At 43.3% G+C, this 12410-nt stretch overlaps 1 protein-coding gene across 1 annotated transcript; it reads right to left on the bottom strand.

Moving 5' to 3' along the window:
• Nucleotides 1-7290: 7290 nt before the first annotated feature.
• Nucleotides 7291-8871, bottom strand: LOC146976526 (alpha-(1,3)-fucosyltransferase 4-like). Its single transcript, XM_085794526.1, has one exon. The coding sequence runs from the start codon at nucleotides 8532-8534 to the stop codon at nucleotides 7362-7364; it is 1173 nt and encodes a 390-aa protein (XP_085650652.1). The 5' UTR covers nucleotides 8535-8871; the 3' UTR covers nucleotides 7291-7361.
• Between the last annotated feature and the right edge of the window lie 3539 nt (nucleotides 8872-12410).

Here is a 12410-nt window from a genome sequence, read left to right as displayed (position 1 = left end):
GCTTTTGCCATTCAATTATCTTATCTGAGCAGGGAGATAAGTGCGGTTATGTATCATTGTCATATATTCCACTCTGGCCCCTTTATGCATCCTTTCATCTGTGCTATGCCTGCCTGTTTCTGTCTTTTTCCTCATGTTCCTGCTCTCCTCCTCCCCTGTCTGTCTCTCCCTTCTTGTTTTTCCTGTCTACTGAACAGAGACATGTTGATATGAGGCCCGTTTGCACGGCCACAAGGGAACAAGTCTCTGGAGCTTTTGATCAGCTGCAAGATCAGACATGTCCACGGCTCCCCCGTGTACACTCCAGTGACTGATCATGCAGTATAATGGACAGACACAGACAACCAAAGATGCACACCCACACATGTTCTCTCTGTAGATCATACAAGCATGGGCACACACATTCAAATCACACACACACATACACACAGAGCCTCTGCAGAGGGCCTGTGGTCCATGTGTTGGCTCTGCTCACAGTGGGGTGGCTTGTTTTCTGGACACAAGGGAGCAAGAGAGAGATGGTGTGTCTGATTTCCCCTTTCTTGCCCTTTTTTGCCTTTGACAGTAAGATGGATGATTGCAATCACAGGAGCCATCAGTGAGACAGAGTGGAGGTCTATGGGGCAGTGAGACACAGCCATGGGAAACCAGCCGTCAGATTACTGCACCGCGCTGCCATGGGAACGCAGCGCTGTTTATTTGTCTAGGGGGTTTTTGTTGTTTCATATGCATTTTCTCCTCTCTGCCCCCCCTCTGCGCGGCCTTTTGATGTACACAACATGAAAGATTCCTCATAAAATATGTGTCGGCTACGAGGGAGGGGCGGAGAGAGGAGAGTGTTTACGTTTCACAACGTAGTAAGCCTACTGTAAGTCAATATGTCTCCTCAAACCAGTACAAATGTGACAGATTTCATAGCGATTAGACTGGTCTCTTTGATCCCTTGAGAGAATGAGAGACAGACTTTTCACTCCCCAGTCAGCGGATGTTTTTAAGAGAAACATCTGTTGCTGTACAAATGAGATTACTGTGTCTCTAGCCAGGGGCCATGTAGGTTATGAATGGCACTGTTACTGAAGAGGGGGTCTGGAAGGGAGCTGAGAAGGATCTTTGTAATAAGCTGTATTTGGTAGTTAAAGGGTTTAAATCAAATTAAATTGCCTCAGATTCTGGGTATTCATCAACGCTCACCTTCAACTTGTTCAACAGTATCGCCACGACTGGTACCTTTGAATCACTATCTCATATTGATACATCCAATATTTCACCTTGTTGCCAAGCAACAACTCACCTCAGCCTCTGTAAACTTGTCGGCCTGTGACACGAGGTGATATTTCATCCTGCAGGAGAGGAGAAGAAAAGAAGAATTACTGCTTCTATCTCTTTGACTTTAAATGAACTGCGGTCTGTATTTCACAGACCGTGGTCTGCATTATCTGCATGCTGAAACGTTGTTAATGATTTAGTTTTTTGTACTGTACGACACTGATTCATCATTATCTGAATGATGAATTCTCATGAGACACAAGCCACAGAGTGGTGTGTGCTGTGTTTGTGCAGACTGTGAAGATCACACACTCCCTCCTCCTCTGTGAGGACTCCTGTTCCTTCTGGGCCAAAGATCAAAACACAGGTAAATCAACTAGTGAGAGCTGTTCATGTGAGCAGATATAATGCACACCGCACTGACTCAGGTTCAGATGATACTTTATGTGTAATTCCCAGCATTTCTTTTCTTTTCTTTTTTTTGACTAAGGCTAAATTACATTTTGATGCTCGATACAGAAGTAAAAGTAAAATCATAGACATTACAAAGCAGACTGAGCACCTTTTGTGACATCTGTTTTTTATTGCAATGATGCCTTCAATTCAAGATAAACTTTTGCTTCAGGACACAATAAACACAACCTCGACTGTGAGTTTAAATCTTAAAAGCCTTGACTGAGGCTAAGCATGAATAATTGATCGGGTTCACTTAAAACGATAACACAAACCAAGTTGAATCCAAAATGAAAATAACAGTAGCAGCCCACTGACAGTAGATATTATATTCATAGTTTTTGTTTACATTTTCTCTGTATTTCAGCTGTACACAATGAACAATCAATTGATTTGATATTGCTGAACAGAAAATAGACTGAATACAATTTCTAAAAATATGTAAGAGAAACAGAAACCCTGTACAGACTAAACTTCAGTGCTGAACACTCCTTCATCATCTCATCATGTCATCGTCATGACCAACACTAAGGTGACCTACCATCAAACACATCATGTGTCACACTGTATGATGTAAACTTATACCATTCACACAAAACTGTCTGTGAAACATAATGAATTTTAGGAATACATGTGCTTACTGGTTGCCATATGACCCGCCGTGTCCCAGTTGTGTGAAAGCCTGCAAGCTGTATGAACAGTTACACAAGTCACCAGAGGAGGCAGTACAGCTCCATATGGAGAGATAGTCAGTCATGAGCACATAGAGTATAACAGCACACACAGTTTCACTCCAGCATCTCTCCTGTCACCTCCTTGATCTCCAGGATCTGCTCAAACAAACCGGATACTGTGACAGATGACAAGCCTGCTCAAATCCTGTAATATAGGGAAGACAAACCAATAAACAGCCAATAATAGTTGTTTACTCTGATTAAACACAGCAACACTACTTATAATATAGGCCTGTGGTGAGACAATGGTAAATGGTAAATGGTCTGTGTTTTATATAGCGCTTTACTATACCTGAAACAATACCCAAAGCGCTTTACAGTGTCATTCACCCATTCACACACACACATTCACACACTGATGATCATTAGTGCAGGAGATGGATGAGTGAGACATCACACATAAGCATGTATAGTTTTTCTTCATAAACATACATTCCTGATATCTCTCCAACACAACTGTGTAACTGACTATGAAGTGCATTGACATTGAAAAAAAAAATACAATTACTGTAAAGTTGTTACGAAAACCATTTGTAAGTTAGTGCATGCACTGATGCAAATGCTGAACAGCCTCTTACCACTGTGTGGATCATGTTGCAGTCCTATTTGACATCAGATGAAGAGGAGGAGTGTTCTTTCCCTTGAATACTCAAGTCAACTGAGCAGCACCGGTTCTGTCCAAACAGTAGAGGCCATGCCGTGGTGCTGCATGCCTCTCTAAACATATACAGGATACTGAATGAGGACATGTCAGACAAGCTTGAAGGAGATGAGCACACAGCGTTTCGTGGATCTATATTTGGAAGCATGAAGATTGGACATGATCTTTCTCACAGTAACTAGATATATGAATAATTTTGCATTGTTCATGAATGGGATTGTGACAGGGATGAAGAGTGTGTCAGTGCCGGCCGTCTGAAAGCATTATTGCTGATAGACGTCAGTGCTTTCAACAGCTGCTGAGGCATCAACTCATTACGGGAAGCAATATTATTCGCTGTCACTGTGCCTGCAGGAAATGTCTCATTTAACAGTGTGGGGTGTTAATTCGGGGTCTGGGCACTGACACAGAGGTGTAAATTTAAAAGATCCACATCACAGCTTCTGCGTCGTATCAAATGACTCCTGAAGCACAAACGTTCACCTCCTCATTCCCTCTCTCATTTTCAGGTTTCTTCTGCCTTATCGCCAACAGCTCAAGCCACAACAATATAGTGAAAACATGAGAAAAATGAGCATAGCAGTGTGAACACAGCAGTGTTAACAAAGACTATCTTCCAATTCGCTTGTCTTGAGCTAATTGGAAACAGCTTGCTCACAAAAGTTTGAAAAGTTATGAGTACAGCAGAAACTGTGACACATGAGCCACATCTGACTGGGAATCTATGAAAAGATATGCTAATTAGTTTATTACATCATCCTGCATTTCCAGCTGCTTTAGCTTCTCTCCACTGAAAGTAGTCGACAAAACACTATGAATCAGTGTCCTCTTCCCAATCAAGTCAGCACCGGATCTCTCACAAGAACTAAACTTCATGTATACAGGATATAATAAGTCTGACACTTTGCTGTAGGCCGTGCTAGTTTGGAGATTCAGAGTAGTAGAGATCTGAATGTTACTGACGTATTTAATGTAACAATTGCAGATGGCTCAAATATCTCTGATCACCTAGTAGCTGTATAAAGGCAGGTTAGTTGTAAAGTGATGTGGTTCTTTCCGCTGCTGAACACGAAAACTTCCTGTTCAGCTCCTTTGTTTGTTCCCTATATTTCAAAAAATATAGATTTATAGTATACATGATGGTATATGCTGTAAGCCTGTAAGAGACTTGATGAACTCAATAATGTAAATGAAATTGTATACATTAATGTCTGGGTATTTCCTTCGTCACTTTCTGTGGGATGGCGAGGTAACAAGACACCAAAGAAACTAATCACTGATGAATGAGTGATACAAGCAAGTAGTAGTAGTACAGGGCTGATACTTGATTGTTACATGTCCTGGGCTTGCCTTCTTTCCTCATATTACTCTCCTTTGTCCTTTCTGCCCATATTATTTGGAAACCAGTTATGGAACTATCAACATCTGGTTTGTCCAGTTTGCTGTTAATAGCCTGCAGGCAATCCCACATTTTTCAGAAATTGTGTACTAAAAATTAATGAAATTACAAAATCCTGTGAGGTGAACAGAAATCATTCATTTCATTAATTTCCATCAAAGAAAGTGATTGTACTTGTCATGTGCATATTTTTTCAACCATTCCTTTAGTTCATTCAACTCTTATCTCTCAAGTGCACAATCCATGTGGTGTTATGTGGCCCCATGCAGTCTCATTAACTTTTATGTCTATTTTATTTACATTTTTTATTGCATTATTGCAAACCTGCAAATGTGTGTGGACTGCAGCCTACAATAAAATGTTATGTAACAGATGGATTGGGGTTTACAGTAGAGGATGTGTGTGTGTGTGTGTGTGTGTGTGTGTGTGTGTGTGTGTTAGTACAGCTGCTCTATAACAAGTCGCGCCAGAGGTATATGAACTATAAAGACACAGACACAGTTAGACCCCTGAGTGGGAAGAGTGTTGCAATCAAGCAGTCAGTGATGAACAGACACAAGGCGAGGGCTCAGGGTGCTGAGACTGTCGGCCATGTATGACATTAATAGTGAATCAGATCCATGGATCCTCCGATTATCATGATTAAGTGCTAATAGTGTTTATAGAGTGGCACCAACATTTGAAAAGTGATACATTTTTAATTTATAAATTCAATCTGCTAATATCAGGGCCCACGTCTTCTCCATACAATGGAACAGTGCAGCAACTGAGTTTAAATAAAGACAGAGTAAATACCATGTCTAATAATAACCACCAAGATGAAAATGATAATAAAGTGAATGTGAGAGAGAATATGTTGCACCTATTTGCAATATGCACATACAAGTAATAATATTAGGTCTTGATGATGAAATGTTATATTTTGTCATCAAGCCAGTCATGAGCACAATGTTAATCTTGAAATCTTAACAGTTTCAGATATGTAAGTTGATCTTTTGTCTTGAGAACTGATTTCTTAGGTTTCTCTGTAGGTCTACATCTCTTGCAAGTTGATGCAAAATAAAATCTAAGACACCAAACTCTTGCTAGATGACTTAAAAGGAGACTGGTGTTGGTCAAATGACCAAAGTGATAACAATTAAAAAGCTACAATACCACTCCGAGGTGCTTCTGTTGCATAGAGGCAAAGTAAAAGTTACTCTGAGATCATGGCTAAACAAAGAACAATCAACAAAGGAATGCAGACAAAACAAAATAGTGGTAAATTAATTACAAGAATACCAAAACCAAAAAATCTGATGGCAAAAAGCCACTTGCCACCCTAGGAAAGGAAGACTAGCGGCGTTCTAGAGCGCAGCTAATGGGGATCCTAACAAATAAAACAAAAACTTGTGAACAGTTTTCTAATCCCTTACTCATCTCTTCCTTTGTTTCAGCTAAAGGAGCACATAACTTTTGTATCGTTTAATTTACATAGGCTATAATCCTTGAACATTTGTCTAACAACATAATAAATGGTATATGTGGATTACACTACAATTAACAGTATGGTCATTCATCTAAATGAATTATCTATATGTGTCAGTTTAGCCATAGGACGGAGATCTGAGGTCCTCCTGTAACACCACATGGGTCACACTGAGCTGCTGGTTATGTTTAGTTGAAGTTTAATTTTGTATTATTCCTCAGATATTTTTCTGGAGACATAAACTGGAATGTGGTTTGTAATTTATGACTCCGTTATCTTCGGAGGAACGGAGGGGGAGAGGGAAACCACCGTTCGTGTTTGTGTGAACTTCACATGCTTGAGACAGAGAGTGCAGGATTCACACCTTCATGACAGTCAGGGTCTTTTGGGTTTGGTGTTAGAATCACATATCAATAGACAGTATTGGTACACAATGGAGATTTGGGTTTTAACAAATTTGCCCTGTGTCCATTCTCTGGAGCTGAGCATTTGACCCACAGTCCGGCTGTATGTCTCCATGACGCACTAAAAGCTTCTCTGTTTGTGAAAGCAGGACCTCTGTCTCTGTTTCCCATCAGTTTGATAGTTTGATGGTGGGAAGAGTAAGAGGTGTCAATTTTGGGTCCATAACTCTGCATGTCCTTGCTATGAACTTCTTTAATGGCTTGTGAGTGATACCAGACTAGGTAGGTCTATGTGCCTCCCTGAATCTCTCTCTCTCTCTCTCACACACACACACACACACACACGCACACACACACACACACACACACACACACACACACACACACACACACACACACACACACACACACACTTTATTCTTTATTTGCATGTTTCAACTATCTATGGAAATTCAAGGAACGCTTTTTGAAAACAATGTGATAAAGACACATCAATTCACAACATTATGTCAGACTAAGTTAGATCGATCAACCAATCATTTAGGCTACATCTTTGTCCCCCTCATTGTTGTTCAGTAATATGTATTTAGTTCATCTAGCAATCAATCATCTGGAGCAAGTCAAGGCAAATTTATGATTTTTCTTTTTGGGTTAATGGCGCCAAAACAAACCTAAAGCCTATGCAATAAAACAAAAGCACTAGAGGCCCAAATCCATAGTCACAAGTAGCAAATAGTAGCCTATAATTTGTAGAAACTCTGAATGCAGATGTGGCTATAGTCTCAGAGTTTAGACAGGAAGAAATGATAAGACATCTCACACTTTTTTTTATTCAAGTCATAATTTAATTTAACAATCTCTCTAACAGTCCTGCTAAGGATGATCAGTTCCTTGAAGACTTCCTTGAAGAGAAAAGCAGCTGTTGTCTGTTCCTCTCTCACTGTAGAGGTAGTTCAGCCTGGAGCAGCTGCTTCCTTCAGGACCGAAACCAGCGCGCCAGGTTGTTAACAACATCAGTCCTGTGCCTGCTCCTCCGCACCGCCCTGCAGGCCGCGCAGTAGTGCTCAGCCCAGAAGACGGGCTGACGCACGCTGTACTTCCCCCTCCAGTCCAGGTGCCGCCTCAGCCGGGCCGGGTCGCGCCACAGCTTCAGCAGGTAGCGCGCGAGCTCTCGGACTGAGGGGAAGTCGTCCACGTGGATGAACGCCTCGGGGGGCAGCACGCGCTCATAGTTCTTCCTGGACGGGCCCAGGACCACCGGGATGGCCCCGGCCAGCACGGCGTGCCACAGCTTCTCCGTGATGTAGTCGGTGTGCTGCGAGTTCTCCAGAGACAGGTAGAACTGGTAGCGCCGCACGAGCCGCACCACGCTGCCCTCGCGGCCGTCCCTCGGTACCGGCCGGCCCGCGCGCCCGAACACATCCACCTGGACGTACCGCCGCAGCCGGTGGTAGAAGGCCACGCGTGCGTGGGACGTCGACCAGTTGCTGATGACCCAGGACACGAGGCGGGGCCTGGGGAGGTGTGCGCGCGAGGGCGTGTGGATTGGGCGCGCATACCGGCTGTGAACAGGGCTGTCTGTGTGCGCACGAGGGACTAGATACCCGTACGGCAGGAAAATATCAGAATCAGTCCGGTAGCTCAGCGTGAGGTTGAACACCCCGTCAAACAGCCACAGTCTGGGGGAGTGCGTGGGGGACTCGTAGTTCATCCAGATCCACTTCTGCGCGCTTGGCCTCGGGTCCGGGGGCAGAAACGCAGCTCCGGTGGCGACCTCCCGGTGGTGGAAAATCACAGCGTCGGCCTCGTAGTAGTACGTCTGCTTGTCGTCGGTGACCGTGCACCCGTCGATGTTGTAGAGCACCGAGCAGTCAGGAAGCTCTCGGTACCGGCCGAACGGATGCGTCCAGACGAGCAGCGTCACGGGTCCGGTGTCCTCAGAGGGGAAGGGGTCCGGGGCGAAGGGGTCCGGGAGGAAGAGCAGGCAGACCTCCAGCAACACGAAAAACCCCAGAGCGGCCGCGAACACAGAGCAGTTCCTTCTGTAGACAAGGATGAGACATTTCTCCCGCAGGGACAAGGCGGAGCGCCGGTGGTCTGCTCGCTGAGCTGTGCTTGCTGCTGCTCTCCCCTGAGCCACTGCTCCCATGGACGCCCCCTCGCTCTGCAGCCCCCCACCCCACAGGTCAAAAAAACTTATCAGAGCTGATCTGTGTCGGTTCGTCAAAAAGGAAGTGAAATAGCCTGCGGTACAAAAGTCACTCCAGGAATTTATTGCAGCCTATTGACACACCCACCAATTACATTATAATAGTTCACTTCACACCTGCAACGGCCAAGTTTAAGCATTAATGTCTGTCCCCTGTCTCTCTGTCTGTCCTGCACAGTGGTGGAGGGCAATTTCACACTGTCCTCTCGGTCAAAACAGAGCAAGACACAGTTGCCCCAGTGCTGTATGCTCAAGCGTTTTGACGTGGCAGCGTTGATTTGGGTTCCTGTTACTGGTGAATGGGGCTTTTGTGAGGCCTGCTGCCTCTCAGGCACTTTTAGGTTGGGTAAACATACTGACCCAAGGCGTGGCGTCCTGCTGATGAAATAAGCAAGGAGCCTACTCATCATCGTCATATTTTTTTTTAATTCAGCTCGTAAATGACATGTTCTGCATAAAAACTTATTATTTCAAGAGAGAAGCCTGCGGGCCCCTGTAAAAAAAAAAAAAAGAAAGAAAGAAAATAAAATAGCCTATTTGTTCTCATTTGAAAAGGTTAGTGTGCTTGTTGCTTTAAAACTTGAAGGTGAGTGAAGGCTATTGGAGAAACCAGGTTGAGGTAACTGTCAAATCATTCAAAGGAAATAAACTTTAGTAGGCTATAACAAAGTTGATTGTGATTCATGTGTAGCCTAATTAAATCATTTATATCAGTCACAATTCAGGCTTAAATCACTCAAAGCATTTATTTCAATAGGTATGCACACATTGAAAATATATGTTCACAGTTCATTCAATGTAACCCCACTGTGTTTGTGTTTTTTTGGCCAATAAATTCTCACTAAAATAATTCGCAAATGAATCCTCAGATGCTATTGGCTGACTGATGAAAACGTGTTTATATATGTCAAGGTAATAAAAGGCCTCTGAATCCTCCAGGACTGCTCAAATGAAATGCTGGACAAGTCCTACACCACTAGGTGTCTCCATACACAAGCACAACACTGTCTGTCAGGCCTCCTGTGCAGCATGTGCAGCATAGTGACTCTGGGATTTATCTCCAAACATGCATGTTTAATTTGGCCAATGAATAAACATTTCAGCTGGAAATTAGGCATGCAGCAGCCAGGCTTTGAAAAGGTTTGTCTTCAATGTTTTATTTATTAGATATGACCCAGCATTGCAACACCCTGCAACCAGAAATGTTAATGTTAATAAATGACTCACAGTTTTAATTTGGTGATCTAACCTAAACAAATACAGAAAGAGAAAAAAAAGAAAAGAAGAAACAACAACAACCGGTCCTCAGATAGTGACACATGGTCTTGTGTAAATGGATCTGCTGGTCCAGGTTGTTGTCGTCATGTGGTTGCATCCTGATCAAAACTCATGAAAAAATGATGAGACGACGGAGTTGGAAATCCTGCACTGTGTGTTGTGTCTGAGCTCTGGTGGGCAGGAAAAACACACCGTGACTGGGACAACATTATTTCTCCCCACAGACGCAGAGTGTGTCATGAAGTCTGAATGTAAGCGGAAAAAAAAAAAAAAAAAGGCAGACAAGGAGTAGTGGGAGGAGATGAAGCAAAAAGCATGTGTGTCCTCTCCACTGGGTCCTCCTCCTTCCTGTTACATCCATTCACTTTTCTTCACCATGGAGCAAAAGAAGAAGAAGAAGAAGAAGAAAAAAAAGCATCTCTTTGTGTGTTTATGCGTATGTGTGTATATGTGTGTGTGTGTGTGACAAGTTATTCCCATAAGAGGTTTTGTATTCTTTCTGCATTATTTATCCCTCCTTTCATCTGAACAGTTCTATTTTCAGCCGATCATTTAATGTCCTGCCCGGGGTTATCTTGCGTTGGGAAGAAACACAGCGGCTCATAAGTTATGGATACGTGGTGAGGCTCAACATTATACACACATGTATGTCTTTCCTCAGAAATGGCAGAGGTGGCTGAGGTCAGGAGATGACACATAGGAATGAGTTTTGTTTATCTCCTTTCTGTCTGGTTTTGTTTATTTTAATCCTTTATTATGCAGCAGAGAAGCATGCAAATGTTGCTGGAAATGTGCTATAATTAAAGTTGAAGTGATTGGTGATACGCTGACATTTTGCTCAGCTCAAATTACAGCCATGGTGATACACAAAGCTTGGCATTTATGTTTGCCTCATCCTTCCCCTTCTCTTCTTTCAAGAAAACAACTTTTTGTCATCAAGCTTTTTCCTTTACTTTTGCAGACCTCGAATCTCCACGGAGGGTTTGTTTTCTGTGTTTTTCTCTGTGCGGTCGTCACTGCAGCAACTGGACACATGTGCGCATGTAACATAGATAGGAGGACTGAAAACAGGCGGAAGGGCTTGTCAGGTCATTTTATATTGACTGTGGGAGCCATCTGTGTTTGTAACACTGTGCTTATTAGGGTTGATACTGATGACATACAAAAAAAAAAACGGCCTGAAAAGTAGCACCGCTGTGTATCTGTATGTTTTTGTGGGTGTGTGAATCATACCAGCACACAGAGAGGCATTCAGTTTTTGATGGGACCCCCAGGTCTTCACTCATCTTCCCTATTGATTTTCTCTTGCTTTCCTTTTTGCACTCCCAGGGGATGGGATGTCTCAATTGGTCCCGGCTGGTAAAAGAGAGTGTGAGATATAGAGAAACAGATTGAAGATGAGGGAAAGAGAAGAGAGAGAGACAGAGAGAGAGAGTGGGGGGGGGATAAAGGGAGGGGAAACTCAGAGAAAAAGAGGAGGAGGAGGAAGAGGCAGGAGGGGCCTGCAAGCTCGCCGATCACAGAGGCCCTGGATGACCTCTGACCTTGATCATGACCTTAGAGGTTACACCAGAGGTCAGAGGTTGTGTGAAAGTGCCACTGCGGCGATTCACTCCACTGCTGGGTGATGATGATCTTATACAGCCTCCCCAGCCTGTCTGACATGATCAGTGTTGCTCTCTGCCTGCAGCTCCCAAGGGCCACACATCCATCTCTAACCCGGCCACACAAGGCCCGCTAAAAGCACCTTACAGGCAGAGTCAATGAGCAGGAGGAAAAGGGACACAAACAGAGAAAAGTGGGGAATCTAAAGGAAAGGCTGTTTTATTCTTTAGCCTGTAGCTCTGTCGGACAATAAGATCTAGTTGTATAATGGCAGGGACACAAAGAGTGCGTTTATGTCTTCATATACTTTAACTTTAACACATGAGCTGATGAGGGTTCGTCTGTGAGCCCCAACATGTTCCTACTGCTGTCCTTGCTGTGATCAGTTTACGCTGTTCTTTTTTTATTTTTCTCCTCTGTAATTTCACCATACAGACTAATGAAAAGACAAGGGAGGAAGAAAAACCCTCACAAGTCATTCATGCCAGACGTGCATGAGCTACTGTAGCGAGAACATGATAATTTGTAGGTGGATTGATAGCTCAGACTCTTTACTTGTTCTGACTTACACTGTGTACCCCCTACTGCTTCAAAGTAATCCACAGCCTAGTGAAGCTTCAGTCAAATCCTTATGGAGATGCAGTATGTTGAAATGCAGAGAGTTTCAGAAGAGCGCCGCGCAGTATATCAAATGATTCATAATGTTCACAACAAAATTTGTGCTGAAATAATTATGCAGGATACAGAATTCAATTTTGCATCAAACCACAGAGTGACTATAGGCTGGTATATGCAGTATAAATGTTGGTGCAATTCATATGTGAAGCAGAATTCAACTGAAAGTCAAATATCTTTATTGTCAACATTATGCTCAGGTAAATCATCAGTGGCTACATGAACAGACAGGTTAAATCGTCTCCCTTAAATGAAAAA

The sequence above is a fragment of the Trachurus japonicus genome, chromosome 13 (genome assembly GCF_045865225.1).
Source record: "Trachurus japonicus isolate A0001 chromosome 13, Traja_1.0".
Taxonomy (NCBI): Eukaryota; Metazoa; Chordata; class Actinopteri; order Carangiformes; family Carangidae; genus Trachurus; species Trachurus japonicus.
The sequence above is the reverse complement of the archived record's forward strand: the minus strand, read 5'-3'. Positions and strand labels throughout refer to the sequence as shown.

Coding starts and splice junctions, on each gene's coding strand:
- LOC146976526 (XM_085794526.1), bottom strand. CDS start 8,534: ATGGGAGCAGTGGCTCAGGGGAGAGCAGCAGCAAGCACAGCTCAGCGA.